This window comes from Plectropomus leopardus, chromosome 1, assembly GCF_026936395.1.
Source record: "Plectropomus leopardus strain MGB_pleo_1.0 chromosome 1, ASM2693639v1, whole genome shotgun sequence".
Lineage (NCBI taxonomy): Eukaryota > Metazoa > Chordata > Actinopteri > Perciformes > Serranidae > Plectropomus > Plectropomus leopardus.
The window spans coordinates 30,118,727-30,136,784 of record NC_142176.1 but is presented as its reverse complement, the minus strand read 5'-3'; the positions used below and the strand labels follow the sequence as shown (position 1 = coordinate 30,136,784).

The following is an 18,058-nucleotide window of genomic DNA, read 5'->3' as shown; positions in this document are numbered from 1 at the left end:
ACATTTCTACCAACAGATGAACCCAATTACTACAAACTGGACCTTTAACATGTTATATCTCATTTGCTAATTCTGTTATCTTGTTTAACAAAGATCAAACAAATGAGATAAAATGTGTCAAGAACTGAATTTTAGAGGTGAATTTTGGGGTGACAGAGGTCAGCCTAAAGCAGGAAGATGACCCCATAAAGCAAGAGGTCAGAGGGATGATAAGACCTCATATGCGTCGTTTGTGACTAATTTGTGATGATGATTTGCTTAGCTTTAAGGTCTTTATGAGTAGGTCCACCACAATCTCTTTAATCTTCAGATGCAGACTTGAATCTTTTTGCTATTTGCAGATATGTTTCTCATAGTCATAGAGAATATTTTGTTTTTCATGCAGCAAAGTCTCAGCTGCTTGTGTCTTATCTCATGAATCACGTCTTACATAATGGTGCAGCAGCTTTTACTGCAGGATTTCACACAACATATACACACTGATATTTTTCAATTTTGTTTTCGTAAGACTGACCGACATTTTTTACTATAGGTTATGCCAGTGAATGTTGAGATGAGGGGCCCCACCCTGGGGAGTTTGTTGCACGACTCTGATTGGTATATGTGGATAAAGGTGGAGCGGTTTACGCATTGGACATCAGAGGAGCTGCAGCTGTATTAGGTGTTGTTGTGTCAGCTGGGAAACTTACAGCAGCCTTACTAAAAACAAACGGACACTAACACCGAAGAAGCTGCCGTCCTGCGGTCATTTTAAAATATCTGAGGTCCCAGATTTACGCAAAAGGCTATACCAACAGTCCTCCCCGCTGCTCATGAACGTAAGTTTACTTTTCGCATAATAATCTCTCTGTAGTTTGAGGTTACAGAGATGGAACTCGATACAGTGGATGAATTATAGTTTTGTTTATAATGTGGTTAAGAGCAACACGTGTACTAAGTCAAATGTGGGAATAACAAAAATCTGTGCGCATCCTCACGCCTTAAGTAACATTTCTTTACTTTTTTTCTCAAATTAGTGACTTAAGTCCTCTGTGTGCGGATAAATGCCAGTATCAGTTTTAAATTGGGGGGATATATAGTATGATCTGACTTAAATAATTCATGTTTGGTTCCATCACCCACATATTCGTGACATTTGAATATCAGAACGAGTTAAGAAATATTTTGGGATTGTTTATTAACTATCAGAAAATATTTGGTTTCATCGATTACTTATATTAATCTTCAGACAGACAGACAGACAGAGAGAAAGAGAGACTGGATCAACGAGAAGCGCGTGCATACAGCGCGTGTGCGTAATTTTGCTTAACAGACCAGTACTTTGCATATCACATTTAATACATTTACATGATTACATTATGATTATTTGACATTATGTGTCATCTATTCTACCACCATGTCTATGATGAAAGCTCATCTGTTATGAAATTTATTATGAGGAGAAAATAAAAAAAACATGTTAGTCACATTACTGTAAACATAGGTGGGACATCACTTTTTTTTTTTGTAACAAATTAATGGATTCAAAAAGTACATTTTATTAAGAATCACTCTGAAATACTAACAACCAACAGTCCATGGTGTGATATTTGTATTCACAGCGTCAGTCTGCATCAGTCAGTGATGCAGCTGTTGTGCTGTGCAGGTGTGGGCACCACTGTCACAGATAACAAAGAGGTTTCCAGGCACTTATTAAATGCATGGAGACACTAAACAAGAGTTCATTTGACTTTAAAACTACAAGTCAAACACATAAAGACTGTTTTTCTTGTTGCAATATACTGGGAAACATTTTTTGTCAGGGCTCACTGCACAACAAAGATTAATTAAAGTGTGACTACTTCGTTTTAGTTTCCAAACTGTGGCTGATACTGTTGTCATTATAATAATCTTTATTAAAACTTTTAATGAATCCATTAAAATGTATTTACATCTTCCCTGTTCCCATGTTGTTATGATTACTAAGGAAGCCATTTGTAAATTGCAGTTGCATATTAGCATGACAACATGCACTTTAGAAAAACATGGACTTGTCGAGAAGCACATACCATGTACGATTAGCTAAATGTACTATATTCATACTTGCCATGTCCCTCACAGTTTGTGAGCATCATCTTTCCATCTAACCGACTTCCACTGTGAATGATACTCTCCATGTATGCATATTACTTCCTCCTGATGAGATGTATTTGAGGCATGAATTATTCATTCAATTTTTTTCTGTTTGGTTTGTTTGTCAGCAGGATTATTGAAAAACTAGGGACCAGAATTTCATAACTCTTGGGTTGAAGGGCGAAGTATCAGCCAATGAGCAAATCTGACTCACAAGGCACATACACAAATTATTTTTTATTTTAGTTAGAGTGGAAAAAAAGATGTTTTCAACATTTGAATTGTATACCCACCTAGCGCCTCCAAGTGGTATTACTGTTGATGCAACTGTTGCTAAGACTAGCAAGATCACTTTTCATTTTCTTCAGAGCTTAGCAACTATACACATACGCGACACTAAACAACGTCATCAACATACACAACATTGGAGAGAGAATTTCTGTTATTACTTTACTTGTTCCTCCCTCTGCCATTTCAACCACCACTGTGGACAGCAATGACAACTGCAAAATCTCTCTTTCACTTCCAAATTACTCCTTTGCTGAAGATGGCAAGCACTGGATCTGGTAAAACAAACAGCACAGTTATCTTCTTGCTTTTGTTGCACACTGGTTGAAGTCCTCCCTTAGTGCCTTAAATCCATCCTTCATTTTTCCCGGGAGATCGTACCCACAGGCAGGCAGAATTTCATAGTGAACGTTAGGCTTAGAGCAAACAAATTTTACATTTTTTAAATTTAAATTATTGTTCGATAGCCAGTGCATTGTGCAATTAACATTAAATTCAGAATTGAATGTTTTTAACCAAAAAGTTATCTCCCAGGGCTTTTACATTGCGAGGTAAGCCATTTGGCCTTGGTGGAATACATACAATACATCTTACAATCCAGTAGATCTACAGTGCAATTGTGACAAAACCTAGTCAACAACAGAAGTACGATGACTAATCTTCTGCGTAGCCTACACATGAAGTTACTCAAACTTCATACAGGAAGCAGTCATTTTGGAGCACCTGGGATTTTTTTCTTTTGCTACAATGACAAAGGCATGACCTGTGCTGCTCTGCTTTGGCTCACCCTGATACCTACCCTTACCCTAACCAATCTCACTCCTCATGCTTAAACCAAAACAATTCAACCCAACGAAAGCAGCGAATATCAGAGGGAGAGCAGGGCAAATCCTAATATGCCTTTGCCATTCTGGGAAAAAAATCTGGCCTTGGGTATGCAACTTTTTTTTCCCGTAGGATAGTGAAGGCATGACCCTGCAAACTGTGCCTCTGATAGGCAAACTTACACTGATTTTCTTCAGTGGTTTCATGGGAGAACCAGTACGATTTTAAAACCATGTGTGCAAATAGTAAGTTGCTAAATCATATTAGTTAGTGTACTTAGGTTTTTAATTAAAAAAAAAAAAAAACACTCAAGTAAAAATATCTCCCTTATGAACATACATACAGACATTCGTAACAAATGTTTGCAATAAAAAGCTGCCACATTCATTTCATGTAGTTATTTCAGTTTATTCATTTCATATTTATATATATGTACATGACAGAAACATGTTTTTTTGTATTTCACAAATTTATGTCAAGTATGCAAAATATTTATCAATTAGAAATAGATAATATATGCACAGCTGCGATGATGAGGTTTAAGTTAGACAAAACCATATTTTGACATATTTCTAATATTTTTGGAAATAAATATTAGACATATAAAGTGGCTGACCTTACAGATGAGACTAAGACTGGACTGTTGGCGTTGGTGGTGGTCGTAGTTCATTCATGAGTTGTTTGTTTCTTTTGTTACACAGATTTGTTTGGATGACGTTCGTCAACTTAATGGCCTCTGACTCATCCATCTTGAACCTTGCTGACTGCCTCTTTTTGCTTTACTCTTGTTTCCAGCACTGATCTTCATGTTGGATGAGCAGAATGTTGCTTCCTCTGCGATCCTCAGAAAATGAACACCACTCTGTGTGACTCTGCAGCGACCATGTATGACCTGACAACAGACCACCAACTTAACTCCAGCTGCAACTGCTCCTCGCCCTCTTCCAACCGGACTGCAGGGGATGAAGACCTGGAGCTGCCCACGTTCACCACAGCAGCCAAAGTCAGAGTGATTATCACCTGTATTCTCTGTGGCATATCGGCCTTTTGCAACCTGGCAGTACTGTGGGCGGCGCACAGCGATGGGAAACGGAAATCCCACGTCAGGGTGCTTATAATCAACCTGACGGTGGCTGATCTGCTGGTGACCTTCATCGTGATGCCTGTGGATGCCGTGTGGAACATCACAGTCCAGTGGCTTGCTGGGGACTTTGCCTGCAGGCTACTGATGTTTCTGAAGCTGCAGGCGATGTACTCCTGCGCCTTTGTCACCATGGTGATTAGTCTGGATAGGCAGTCAGCCATCCTCAACCCTCTGGCTATCAGTAAAGCCAGAAAGAGGAACAGAGTTATGCTGACTGTGGCGTGGGGCATGAGCATAGTGCTGTCAGTCCCTCAGGTAAGGAGGTCAGGACCGGTTTTCATTCATACATGAGCCATCTAAAAAGTGTCTGCGTTCACATGCACAGAGGGACATGGCCACCTGTTGTACTCTGATGTAGTAATTATTTCTTTGGTTTAAGTTGTTGACATGAATATTTTGTCTCCACTGATTTACAATCTGTAAATCTGTAATCTGTAAAAGTATTAAAAAATATAAATGTGCCACTGCACGTTCCCCTCTCAACATAAGTCTGAAATAAACGGCAATCCCATCAGCAAGAAGAGTTTCTTGCCAAAATGTTTTGTTTACATGAAACTGTAATCATCACCATGAGGGAGGCTGTGCAGGCGAGGACCAATGTGAAACAATATTAAAGGTAAATTTACACAAAGAAATGTAACGCCCATCAAGATGCGTCCTCAGGCTCCACAACGGGATGTCCTGTGAGCGTACAGGTCCACATAACCTTAAAGAATCTGTTAATTTCCATCAATTCCCACGAGGAGACCAAATCCAACTGTTCATTTCTCCTGCTAACAGGGGGAGAACAGGTCAGTTGGGAAAAGTTTCCGTCACCATATCACCGTCTCACCATTCTTTCTGAAAGATACGAACATTGTATGGGGTGGCAGAGTTGTCCCGCCTTTGAGCCAGCAAGGGAGGTGGTAACAAAGCCGAAACGGTGTCTGAGGGAAAGGGTAAGCTGGCAGGATGGGTGTGACACTGGATAGCATGTTATGAGTGCGACCCACTCAGGGAGGTTTAAAACGCATTCTCGCATTTTTTTTCTTTTTAAATTTAAATAAATAAAATTGAATTATATATTTAATATGAAATTGTATATATATTAATATTTAAAATGTAACATGTTCACACATTTTGTTATGAAAAAGAAAACACTTACCATTATTATATTTTCATAAATTACTGAGATACGGAATTTGAAGCAGTAATGCCCCAGCCGCACCCAAGTGACTGTCCTAACCATCCATGAGGAGCAGACACACTTTGGACTCCTGTGCTAGTTATCAACATCATATCAAAAGTTCAGACAGCTAACACTAGCATTCACTGATATGTCAGAAAATCAGCCTGATGCCTCCATTGTTATCCAAAAAGTGTCTCAATCTTTACAGTGAACATGGAAGAAGTCTTTTGTATCTGAGCCATTTTGCTCCTTTCCCAATAGGCTGGATTCTTAAAACTGACGTTGACTGATTAGTTATTGATTGAGATATATTTTTGTCCGTGTTTTGTCTAGATCAGCCACAAAACAGGTCTACACCTGAACTATCCTACCCAATCTCAGAGAGCTCTATTAACAAACTTGGGCAAATGAAACAAAAAATATCTGCATGTCTGAAAAGCTCTATAAGGTGGAGGGAAAAAAATGTTTTTCACTAGACGGCTTAATGCATTTCATATCCTGAGACAGATCAACCAGAGCATGGAAAGTTATCACTGAATAATAATACGATCACCAAACACATGGATATTATCTCTAGGCCTGTCTGATTATTGCTCTTTTCCCTCCTCAGATGTTCCTGTTTCACAATGTCACCATCATCTACCCCAAGGACTTCACTCAGTGCACCACACGTGGAAGTTTTGTCACTCACTGGCATGAAACAGCCTACAACATGTTCACTTTTTCCTGCCTGTTCCTGCTGCCTCTGGTCATCATGATCACCTGTTACACCAGAATCTTCTGTGAGATTTCCAAACGACTGAAAACGGACAACTGTGAGTACAAATGAAGCTCTGTGGATCAGTTCACTAAAGTGATTAGCTTTTATAAAACAGAATTGCTGCTGTGTTTGATGTTGGGCTTTGACGTTTTAAGATGCACTACAAAGCAGTTATTGCACCATGCCTACACCTGAAATCTAAATCTGAATGAGAAGGCAATACTTGCAGGCAATACGACTAAAGGCTTTACAATGCATGACTCAACAAAAATGGCCTCAAGGCCATTTTGAGCTTTGGTGTAAAAAACTAGGGAAATAAAACAGCAAAATGTGTACCCCAAAATTAATAGATCATTATTTGTTGCATTGGCAGTATATATTGCCGTAAACCATGACCAGCACTGCACGTGCATAGGTGTGTACAGATGTGTTCCAGTGTCAGATAAAGCATAAACTACATCGAATTTTGCTTGGTTACCGTTGTAAAGCTTTCAAATATTCTTTTGTATCACATTTTCAATTTTAAGCAGACGAATATTTGCACAGTTTCGTGTTTACTCAAAATAAGGTGACTATAAATGGAGACCATATTTTCAGTTTTGGCAAACAAAAGCTGATGCCCGGTTGCTACTTTTAAGAGTTAGTGTTGCGCCCTGTAACGTGTGCCATGTTTTGTGTCCGTCATGTGTTCTGCTCTCAGTGTCCTCCAATGAAGTGCAGTTGCGGTGTTCGAAGAATAACATCCCCAAAGCCCGGATGAGAACGCTGAAAATGAGCATCGTGATCGTCTCGTCTTTCATAATCTGCTGGACGCCATACTACCTGCTGGGCCTGTGGTACTGGTTCTTCCCTGATGACCTGGAGGGGAAGGTCTCCCACTCACTGACCCACATCCTGTTCATCTTTGGGCTCGTCAACGCCTGCCTGGACCCAGTCATCTACGGCCTGTTTACCATTCACTTTCGAAAGGGGCTACGGAGGTTTAACTGCAATGCCACCGCAATGTCCGATCACGACAACAACACGGTATTAACTGGATCTTTCAGTTGTGCTGCCAACACTTTTCCACTAAAAAAAGATGTGAGCACTGTCAGTCAGGAGAGATTCATGCTGTGCTGTGATAACCACAGCACAGCAGAGTCAGCATCAAGAAGAAGCAGCTTTTTAATAGCAGACAACAATGCAGAGAGAGATTCAAACCCATCCAGCCCTCAGAGCATCATATGAGGACAGTACAGAGTGGAAGCTCCCTCATCATGTCTGAGACTGCTTTATTTATTCCAATTAAGTCAGTGTCTTGTGTTAGGTGCAGAATTACTTGAAATGTATGTCATTTTGACATCATGAATCATGAAAAGCTTCTGTATAAAAAACAAAAAAACCCTTGAGGAGGGGAAGCGTATTCATTAAATGCACAGATTTCAAAACACAATTGTAACAATCTTCTGTTATAAAGGAATGTTTAGTGCTCTGTACACTGTAACTTGTGGTCATCTTGAATTAAATGTATTCACTGGAATTTAGTCTATTGTGAGTCCATTGAAACATTGCCAATTTTCAGAGGTGAAATTACAATGAACTGTGTTGAGACTGAGAGGAATAATTCTCAAATATAGCCGAAATTTTGAGCATGCAAATAGCTGTAACACCGCAATACCACGCAATTTCTGTGCAGATGTCTTATGCAAACACATATCTCTGTCTGTGGTGATGTGTAGTTGCAGGATCCCTGAGGGGAATGCTGCTGCTAATCAGTGATGAGTCATTGAGCCCAAATGGAAAGGCCATTTCTACGCTTTAATTGTGACAACTTGTTATGTGGCAGAGATGGCTTTAAAATCATCCTTAGCTCTATGGAGAAAAGCATGCATTTTTGCAATTTTCCTCTGTTGTTCACAACAAGAAATGAGACACGTATATGTTGAGGTGCTATGACTCTCCTAACCTCAAATGCAAATGCAAGTGGAAGATTGACATAATTTTACAAGTAGTGCATTAAAATGCAGTTTTTTTAATTAATGATCTAACGTGATTTGCTGACCAACATTTATTACATCTGGTGGGGAAATCTGAATTACTGGACATTGCAGCAATTTATGCTACTTCCATGTTTAAAAATAGAAATTATGTATCTAGAAAAAGAATTTAATCTGGGCACAGAGGTGCATTTCAGGCCTTATGTGGAGGATTTATCACTTTCTAATTTAGCTACAAGCTGTAATAATTTTGAAAATATAGATAACAACATTCTTTAAATTGATACCTACATATCACCCAGCTTTCATTAACTTTCTGCTTGCATTTCTTCATGCATTTCCTCTTCCTGAATGAGTGCATTAAATAATTTCATTTATAAAAATATAAATACAGTTTGACATGCAATCAGGAAAATGGTCCGTATTTTAAATATAACCTCCGAGAATACATTTTCACTGAGTTCAGCTTATATGTATCACACCAACATGTAAGATGTATACTGTAGATTATGCTCATGTATAACACCCTTCAAGAAGGCAAAAAGGCATATTCCACACACCTTTTACAATCATTTATCATTTAGCTATTTTAGGATTTATTATGATAATTATTATTTAGCATAAGAAGAAAAACAATTTTCTGACAAAGGAATCAGTGTCACTGTCATTTATATGTTTTGTTTGTACCTTAGCTTTTACTAATGAGTGTTTATGTCAGAGAGAAAAAACACGTATAAAAAGGCTAATTTTATATTTAATATGATGTCTTCTTTAAGTGGCTTTGAAGCTGGGAGTGCTGACAGCAGGTTTGTTTTTTATGTTATAGTGAAATAATATAATAATAAACTTACAAGAGAACATCAAACCAACAGCAAGCAGTGACAAGGATTAAACTCTCTGCCACGTTGAAAGTGCTTTGTTTAATTTAATAGGCTATTGCGGCATTATCTGATCTTTTTTTTTAACGGGTAGAAAATCTGATGTTGACGACAACACAGGCCAGGCTCTTTGAACAGAGCTCTGAACCTGTGCTTTCATTGTGGTCTCGATGATGTTTGGCCGTTTCGCATCAACATTCAGGAAGCTTTTAGAAATTCAAATTAGGCTTTCAAGCACATATTAAAATCTGTATCAGTACCGTTTCCTTTGACTGGTGCAGTTTGAGTACAAATGATTCAGCGATGCCATACAAATGATCCAGAAAGCTCTCCATCGGTTCAAATGAACACCATGAGTACATTCTGCCACAAGAATTTCCATTATTTCCTATCTAAACTAATACAGAGAGCCGATTAGTAACAATTAAACAGCCACACATACTGATTGGTTGTAGATAAAGAAGCTCTCTGATAGATTGAGATTTTCTGAATGGGTGAGCACGTCTCACGTGTTTTCATCCTTTCTGCCATTACCTTGATACTTGTTATTGAGTTGCTAATTAATGCCGCCGTTGAAGGTGAATGTGTCAGACTGGCACACATAAAACTAAAACTCATGCTCCTACACTGCAAACCACTCTTTCTTATGTGTGCATGAGCCTGTAAAGCAGGGTTTCTGTCTTTGGTTTATTACAAAGAAATGCCTTTAAAGCTGAAATTGAGTCACTATTTCCACCTTACATTATGCTACTTTTGTTTTTCTTTCCATTACATCAAAAACTGTCATTAGTGGCATGAGACTGCTTAGCTACACACAACATCCGCTTTCTTTTGTTGCTGCCTATTATACCCAAACAAAACTTAACATAAACTTCCACAGCAAACACAGTCAAAGCCCTAAATGAACCACTGAATGACAGATTCTACAATTTAATCAATTAACTCAATTTAACAAAATCTCTGCACTCTGATCTGAATGTTTTGTCTTCTGACATTAAAACCATGACAGATGAAACATCCATGGACCCCAACGGCAACAAAATGCCAACGTGCCATGACTAAATACAGCCCAGTCATAATCAGCATGAACACACTCATCCTTCTGAAATTCACAGACGGCGTTCCAGATCCACAGATATAAACATTTTGCCCACATCAACACAAAAAACAGTCATTCCATTTTGTACACTAAGACAAATTCGGGATCAGCCTTAAATCTGTTGCACCAAACTGTCTCAACTAACAATAATTAAAAAGAAATACTTACAGCATATTCTTACTCATACATATGAAGATTCATCATAAGGAATGAACACAATCCTATAACCTTGGCACCATGGCATTTACTGATTCCTCTGAGCTTTGTCTACATTAGCTGTGGTTTTATTAATTTTCCTGAATTGCATCATTTGCGACAATATGCTCTTGTAATTTAAATCCTTGCACAAAATACTATATTACAGAATTTACATAACAGCAAGATAAAAATTACTTACTAGATTAAAAGCTATTCCATCTGTGGTTGTTTTTTTTTTATATAAATACTGTATGCCTGCCTGAAATTCTAATTCATCAAAAATGTTAATAAACAGAAAATGCTGCCTTGAAAACTGGCTTCAATGCAATGTTTTAGGATGATTTAGAAGCATTTAAATATATTTTTTCCACTTACACATTTGCTTTAAAAATGTACAGAAATAGAGCTGGAATACTATACTGCACTAATTACAGAAGTTTCACACAGAAAAAAACTGTATAAATAGGCACTGTGTGTCGAGGAGAATAGTGCAGTCAATGTTTAAAAGGGTTTAGTAGACGCTTCGAACCACCATAAAATAAATATAAAATGCACAATAAATTTAAAATGCACATTAATACAAAAGTACCTCTGTGCAATAAAGATCTGTTGCTGTTCTCAGCTGGCTGCAGCTCTGCTGTGTCTCTGCTCTGCACTTTCCTGAAGCTGCTTCCATGTCTGCATTATGATTTTGTTCCTTTCATCGACTGAGAGTGCTCTTCACACGAAAACAGAAAAAAACAAACAAGATACGACTTTAATGATTAACTACGAATTATTATTACTTTGTCCTCAGTAGTCTTCATATCATCGGATTCATTTTTAGGAATACACTTTCAAAAATAAGTGCATACCACATGCAGATTATACCTACATGATGGCACAAAGAGAGTCACCTGTGCTGGAGGTAGAGATTGCAGGTGTCTTCGAGAATGACACGGCTCGGTGTGTTTTGTTGCCGTGGTGAATCTTGAAGGAAAATGATATTCGGCTTGATGATGTCATGCTCTCCAAAATAGAACATGAAAAGCTTACTGTGGGTTCCTTCTTCAGGAGACCCACTGCAGCTCGGGTCCTGGTCACCTGTGTAATGAAAGCCTTTAGTACTTCACCAGCGATTCCTTCATTAAGTCTTTTCTTCTGCTATGGTGCAATGCAAAACGAAACAAAAATGTGGCTTTTGTTTACCTTTAATGAACATTGTCTGCTGTTTGATGTTCAGAGCATAGACAGGATTGCAGGGAGTGGCGATCACATGAGTTGTGGGAGGAATCAAGAAGCAAACAATGGTTTTGTTGATGACATCTTGAAGGAACATTTTCCCATTTCTCTGCACCATGAGCAACTAGTGAAGACAAGAAAAACATGACAGCAGGACCCAAAGAGTTTAAATTTATTATACCATATGTTTTAAGATATTCCTTTTGTTCTAACAGCTTTCAGCTTTTTCGTAGCAACTTCAGTGTTTCTACCAAACTCTGCAGAAATGGTATTGGTGCAGTGACAGTTGGTAGTTCCCCGTTATCTTTAGGCCTATAGAGATAAAGAAAATAATAACAATAAGCAATAATAATAATGCTTTCGACAGTAAAGAGTTAAATACCTACGTTGAATATAGAGAAATGTAAAACTCAGGTAACCTTTCGGTGAGCTGCACAGTGCAGGACTGTGTCCCTCGTCCCGCTGTGACTGTATGAATTGCTCCACTTTTACACAACACCAAAAGATGGATGTTTGCTGGGGTAAAAGTCTGGAAGTCATCAGCAGACTGTGGCCAGGAATTCACAAATAACATCCTGAAGAAGGCACTGTGTGTTGCTGCTGACATGCAGATAACAGACAAAGGAGACCCTGAGGGACAGAAGAGACAAATGAGAATCAACCGGACCGTAGCCTTGTTTATATTACAACAAAACCACACACACACACACACACACACACACACACACAAGAACAAAAACACATAAATTGTCACTTTGTTTTTTTTCCAAAAAGTGAACCGACCTCATTATCGCTTTTCAGTGAAGTTCCTTTCAGAGAAATTCTAAATATATCTCACAGCTAACTGAGACGAATAATTCAATCGAATTCACTGAGTCATTGAAGTGGATACACTTTAGGCAAGAACATGGTCATAAAATCTAATGCCCCCCCATAGATGGCATCTATGAATTAAGAGAAATCTGATAAACTGCACTGCTGTAGCTAAATGACACGGAGTAGGATTTAGGGTGAGATACCTCACCATGAGATTTGCTCACCGGTTTGCCTGTCCCACACACACACCAAAGCACCGTCAAGGCCAAGAGCTACGAAACGGGTGCATCTACTGACAGCAGAGCAGAGGATTTCCTTTGCATTTGGCCACAACACATCTGGCGTGGGCTCCACATCTGCTTCAAAAACAGAAGGGTCAAAACCAGAAACATATGCCTATTACCCACTCTCGTACGAAGAAAGAAGCACAGTCGACGAGAGCTTTTAACAACAGGCAACACATTTTAAAGATGTGAAAAATGAGTATCTTACCTGGTTTGTTCTTTGGTGCTTTTTGCAGCAAATATTGAAGAAGATTATGGCTGCCACTCCACCACACACAGATAGCAACAGGCAACCCTGCTGAGAAAAGGTTAGATTAAAGAAGACATTAGCAAGTCTGAGCAGATTGACTTGATTACCTGAAATTTAGCAGAAAAAAAAGAAAAGAAATAATGTAAAAAAAAATTATTAAAAAAAGGAAAAAAGGCAACAAAACAAAACAAAAAAATCCCACACATAATATACAGGAAATAATAATAATAATAATAATAATAATATAATAAATAAAAATAATAATTAATAGTAATTTCTGGAAACATTCCCTATTTTAAATTATTGTTAATTTCTAATATTTTCTCCATCTGTATCTAACTCTTTTTTTTCCAAATAAATTTTATGGCACTTTCTTTGTCACCTTTTCCTAATTTCTTGCAACATCTCTTGCCAAATTGCTCAGTGCTTTTTTAATCATGTTTCAAAAGAAATCAAACCAGTGTGCTCAGGTTTCAAAGCTGAAAATGCTTGTGAAAGGTGTCTGAACGCAGGACAAGAAAACTGATGTTGCTCCAGGTTTAAAATGATTAATAGGAGTGTGGCTTGCCGCTACAGACTTAAACATGCCTCAATAAAGGGGTGGGATTAATATGAGGGATGAAATCTATAAGGACCATTTTGCCCGTCAATTTGCTTTTAATGAGGACTATTCATTAAAACACAACAACAACAATTATGACCCATTATTCTGGAGACTGACAAATATCTTTTTTAGTTGAAAATGCTTTGAAACACTGGCAAATCACAAAAGATCAGATATTCAACATCCCCACCCCCTCTTCATTACAAACCTGGCTGAGACTTTGCTTTACTGCCACCAGGAAACTGTCCACAAGGCAGAAGGAAGTGCTGGGTACAACATCTGAAAAACATTTCATGTAACTGATATTGAGCAGGAAAACGCTGAGCTTCTGCATCTAGAGTTGGTTAGTCGTGTTATCAATGGCACAATTTTGGTTTCAGAATTGCGGATGCAATCAGGGATTCAGCACGACCAAAACAGAAAAAAAATAATTATAAGGCTGAAAAATATTTCATGCAAACATCATGTATGTATTTCATGTGTTAGCTGTGCAACAGAGCAATCAATAACAGTTCAGCTGCTTATATTTGTGTAAACTTTATCGTACCTCAGGCTTTCATTCGTTTCCTTCGTTTTTTCTGCGTCTGTATCAGAAGACTGCTCCTCCCATTGTTGACTGCTGCTGGTTTCTACGTCCAGAGCCAAACAGTGTGTAAAAAAGTCTGTCATCTGCAACACATCAGGGGGACCATCCAATGCAGCCCCTGCAAAGCAGCAGAAACGTGCTGCTGTATTGATTCTTAATTGAAATGTGTGCTCGTACTTATTCTTTTACGTCTATTCATAAAAGCACAAAAACATGAATAACTGTGTGTTGAAATACACACGGACACATACATCTACACCATCACTTACACATACTACAAACGATAAATATCTAATGAATATTAAGTTATACAACAGATAACAGAATACAAAATACATTCTAGCTATAAATAAAATTATATTATACCTGCTGAAATTTTAGGTGCCTTTACTTTAATTACCACTGCAACTGGAGACCATTTCAGGTCCACATCTCCAGATGAATCTGGATCCTGAGGATAATAAACGAATGAATACACATTTAAAAAATAAATAAAAATAAAAATAAAGTTACTGTAGTTGTAATTCAATGACAACAGCAGAATTAAAGTAGTTAACATTTTACACATTATATATAAAACCAGTAAAGAGACAATCATGGACAAACCAGTATAGCAATCAAATTTCAGAACTATACCTGATTTTGTGATTGCGCCGCCTCTAACTCTTTCAGCCATGCTTCTGTGGGGAAGTTATAAACCTCAAGCCAAGCTGCACCATTACCTGCCAGAGACGTGAAAATCTCTTGAATCAATATTTGGATTTACAGTTTTTATAATCCTATAATAAAAACAGTGCAAACAGGAAGTGACTCACATCTGAGTGACACGGCTCCATAATCTCCACCTTCACACAATTCAAATGTCAAGCAAATGCTCCTTTTGTTGACATTTTCCTGGTAGTGGATGACATTTTTGAATCTTTTATTTTAAAACATATTTTCTTAGAAGGATTTATATTAATTTTTTAAAAAATGAAATTATGTCATAAATATACATGACATTTTGAAAAACAATCATCAAAAAAGAACAGCTTGATTTTTCACGTATTTCATTAACTACCCTTATCAACAACAAATAAAGTTTTTTATGCTTCTCAGTAAACTGTAGACTTAACAAAACAAATAATAAACATGTTTTACTTGAAGCTAAAACATAAAATTGATGTGTTATGGAAATCCATTAACAGATCGAGCAAGAAAAGTCTCTTTGATGGATTGTTGCAATGTGGTGGATAAGATTTGGACTCAGTTATGACATTTGTGGAGGAGAAAGATTTTGCAAAGACCTTGCAGTGAACTACTGTTATTTTTTTATTTTTCACTTTTTGAGCAGCTTTGTTATATGCTTTGTTTGTCATGAGTACAGCAGCATGTGCCTTATTTCCATTTATTGAAAGCGTATTTGTGTTTTTTAGGAATGCCATTTTGTGTGCCTTTATGTTCAATGGGAAGTGTATGTTTTTATATGTTTTGTAAAAAATTCAATGAATGCATATTTTTTCTTTAAAAATACAAAAAATATTGGTGGTGAAGAAGCAATTATGACAAGATATATATATATATATATTAAGAAATGAGACTGACTATACGCACCATGATGTTAATAACAGTGAGGAGGTGAATGCTGTCACAGTGATATGCAAAGACTCGGGCAACACCTGTAGTGGAAGATGAAAGCTGCTCATGTCAGTATGACGACACATTTTTGACACTTTTTGAAAACCTCTTTGGGTTTCCAGTTATAACTTTTTGTTTCTCTAACTCACAGTTGTTACTGTCTCACTTCAGCGCAGAAATGATTTTATGACTTCAGCATTTCAACTGTACAACTAAATGTCAATCTAAATGATTCCAATTGTAAAAATCTGATTGTTTCCATGTTTTATGAGGATGAGAGAGGCATGCTACTCACCCATATCATCAACAGTGCCGAGCAGATAGGCCGTCTCACCCATTCTGGTCATTTGAATAGATGTAATTTCCAGTGTGTCGTGCAGCCACTCAGCAGCACAGATCAGAGAAGATGCGCACCACACAGACAAGCCCTGCGAGTGACCCAGGCTGAGGTAACTGCCGTCGTCTGAGCATGCCAGACAGTTGGTGCTCAGAGGAAGCTTACAGATAAATCATACCAGAAAAAATAAATACCCACATTACTTTTAGACAACAATCATCTTTTTTTTTATTTAATAACCTCTTTATCTTCACTAATTATATAAAAAGCGAGGGCTCTGTGTGCCTGAGCCCTTGGACACATCTTCTATTCATCTAGGGGTTAAAATAATAGTTTATCAAGGGTTTTGCCAGATGGGTTGTCAAGAATGTGACGTTTAATTAATCTCCAGAAATAACCCAATAACTTTACATTCCACAGCTGTGGGCCTACCTGTGCTGCACTGGATGGTTCCAAGGTAGGTGCTTTCTTTTTGGATGTCTCTGTTTTGCAAGCTGCTTCCATATCTGAGTTTGGGGTTCGTTCTCAGGTGTACTTGGAAATCCTAGGAATAAAATAATAGTAATAAAATTGATTTTGCATAAAGTATTTTGTTGTTTGTAAACCGTTGCATTTACAGTAATTGAGCAAGAGATGATGGATAGATAATCTAAATGAATTACCATTAATATTGTCTTTTTTGTCATGTTTAAAAATCGTGCACACGTTCCTGCATGTAACAAGTCTAACCAGGAAGACATACTATATGCAGCGGTACCAAAGTACTGTGCTCTTTAACCTAAGTGGAGGATCAGTTCCACATGGTGAAATATTAATTTTTATTATATTAATCATTAGAAGAAGAAGAAGAAGAAGAAGAAGAAGAAGAAGAGGTCCAAATTGGCCAAGCAGTGGCTGAAATAATGTCAGTATATGTGATTATGCACACTTATATAAACAAGGTAAATTATGCAAAATGCCCAACATATGCAAGTTAGCATCCGGCACTTTCCTAATGTTGGGGACCCATGCTATGCATGTATAAGATAAAACTTTGGGGTGCTCCGGGGTTGACTTTGCCGGTAAGCAGACTATAGGCCCATCTACTCGACTAAAAGTTCACGTTACTCAGATACACAGCAGCATTAGGCCTACAACTTCACTGTAAAACATAGCTAGCACACAAAGTAACGATAAACTCAGATGCAAGGTATAAATCCATTTCAGTGCTTTATAAAAACGTGTCTGACTTTGAGGCATGGTGAGGCGTGTTAGCTCAGCACAGTTTCCGCTAACACTGCGCAGCTGCTGCTAATGAGCTCCAGTGTCCACAGTGCGGAGGAGCTGATGCTGACCTAACATATATCACCGCGACATGTCATTTTATTTCACAACAATACTCTTACCTCAACACACAGAGCAGCCGAGGAGGGCGCAAAGTGTATCATGGTCGTCATGACAACTGTTGCCATATCCGTGGAGGGAGTACCCAATAAACACGTGCTGCTTTCACGCGCTGCTCGGATGTCTCGTTTCCTTAGCTGAGAGGTCTTTCCTCTGACTCCGGTGTATTCATGTGCATCTAAACCTTTGAAACCCGAGCAAATAAGCTTGATTTCTTTCAAAAAAACGTTAAGAATGTAATGAGCAACGAAAGAAGACATGTCCTCCCAACAAATTACTGGCAAATTTCCTGAAAATTAGTAAAAAAAACAAAAAAACAAAAACCCAACACACATGCAAAATACACACAAAAAAAACCCCCAAATAAAAATACGCAAAAGTTTAAAAAACAAGAACAACAAGAAAATGACCTGGAAACAGTGCTGAAAAAATATGATGATGATGATGATGATGATAATAATAATAATAATAATAATAATAATAATAATAATAATAATAATAATAATAATAAT

At 37.7% G+C, this 18,058-nt stretch overlaps 2 protein-coding genes across 4 annotated transcripts; one reads left to right on the top strand and one right to left on the bottom strand.

The window, feature by feature from the left end:
• The first annotated feature begins 634 nt into the window (after positions 1 to 634).
• LOC121942778 (gonadotropin-releasing hormone II receptor-like) lies at positions 635 to 9,501 on the top strand. The gene is made up of 4 exons (XM_042486032.2): positions 635 to 818; positions 4,021 to 4,624; positions 6,148 to 6,352; positions 6,998 to 9,501. The coding sequence occupies exons 2-4, from the start codon at positions 4,076 to 4,078 to the stop codon at positions 7,522 to 7,524; spliced, it is 1,281 nt and encodes a 426-aa protein (XP_042341966.2). The 5' UTR covers positions 635 to 818; positions 4,021 to 4,075; the 3' UTR covers positions 7,525 to 9,501.
• Positions 9,502 to 9,696: 195 nt separating this feature from the next.
• Positions 9,697 to 17,770, bottom strand: wdr93 (WD repeat domain 93). Of its 3 annotated transcripts, none has more exons than XM_088079770.1 (16): positions 17,549 to 17,770; positions 16,596 to 16,707; positions 16,122 to 16,323; positions 15,803 to 15,867; positions 15,025 to 15,103; positions 14,846 to 14,931; positions 14,576 to 14,660; positions 14,171 to 14,252; positions 13,832 to 13,902; positions 12,978 to 13,067; positions 12,710 to 12,841; positions 12,089 to 12,299; positions 11,921 to 11,981; positions 11,637 to 11,793; positions 11,345 to 11,531; positions 9,697 to 11,166 (listed from the first exon to the last, which is right to left on the bottom strand). In XM_088079770.1, the coding sequence occupies exons 2-16, from the start codon at positions 16,665 to 16,667 to the stop codon at positions 11,067 to 11,069; spliced, it is 1,680 nt and encodes a 559-aa protein (XP_087935896.1). In that variant the 5' UTR covers positions 16,668 to 16,707; positions 17,549 to 17,770; the 3' UTR covers positions 9,697 to 11,066. The 3 variants fall into 3 exon arrangements, with proteins under 3 accessions (XP_087935896.1, XP_087935883.1, XP_087935891.1); XM_088079757.1 differs by having other exon boundaries at positions 9,705 to 11,166; positions 14,171 to 14,327; positions 17,549 to 17,767; XM_088079765.1 differs by having other exon boundaries at positions 9,710 to 11,166; positions 12,978 to 13,064; positions 14,171 to 14,327; positions 17,549 to 17,765.
• Positions 17,771 to 18,058: the final 288 nt, after the last annotated feature.

Bases quoted from the DNA above. Each gene is read 5' to 3' on its own strand.
- LOC121942778 (XM_042486032.2), top strand. From the start codon at position 4,076: ATGAACACCACTCTGTGTGACTCTGCAGCGACCATGTATGACCTGACA. The intron at 4,625-6,147 runs GTAAGGAGGTCA...TTCCCTCCTCAG, and splicing joins TAGTGCTGTCAGTCCCTCAG to ATGTTCCTGTTTCACAATGT. The intron at 6,353-6,997 runs GTGAGTACAAAT...TTCTGCTCTCAG, and splicing joins ACGACTGAAAACGGACAACT to TGTCCTCCAATGAAGTGCAG.
- wdr93 (XM_088079757.1), bottom strand. From the start codon at position 16,667: ATGGAAGCAGCTTGCAAAACAGAGACATCCAAAAAGAAAGCACCTACC. The intron at 14,661-14,845 runs GTATAGTTCTGA...TATTATCCTCAG, and splicing joins CGGCGCAATCACAAAATCAG to GATCCAGATTCATCTGGAGA. The intron at 11,794-11,920 runs GTAGAAACACTG...TGTCTTCACTAG, and splicing joins TACCATTTCTGCAGAGTTTG to TTGCTCATGGTGCAGAGAAA.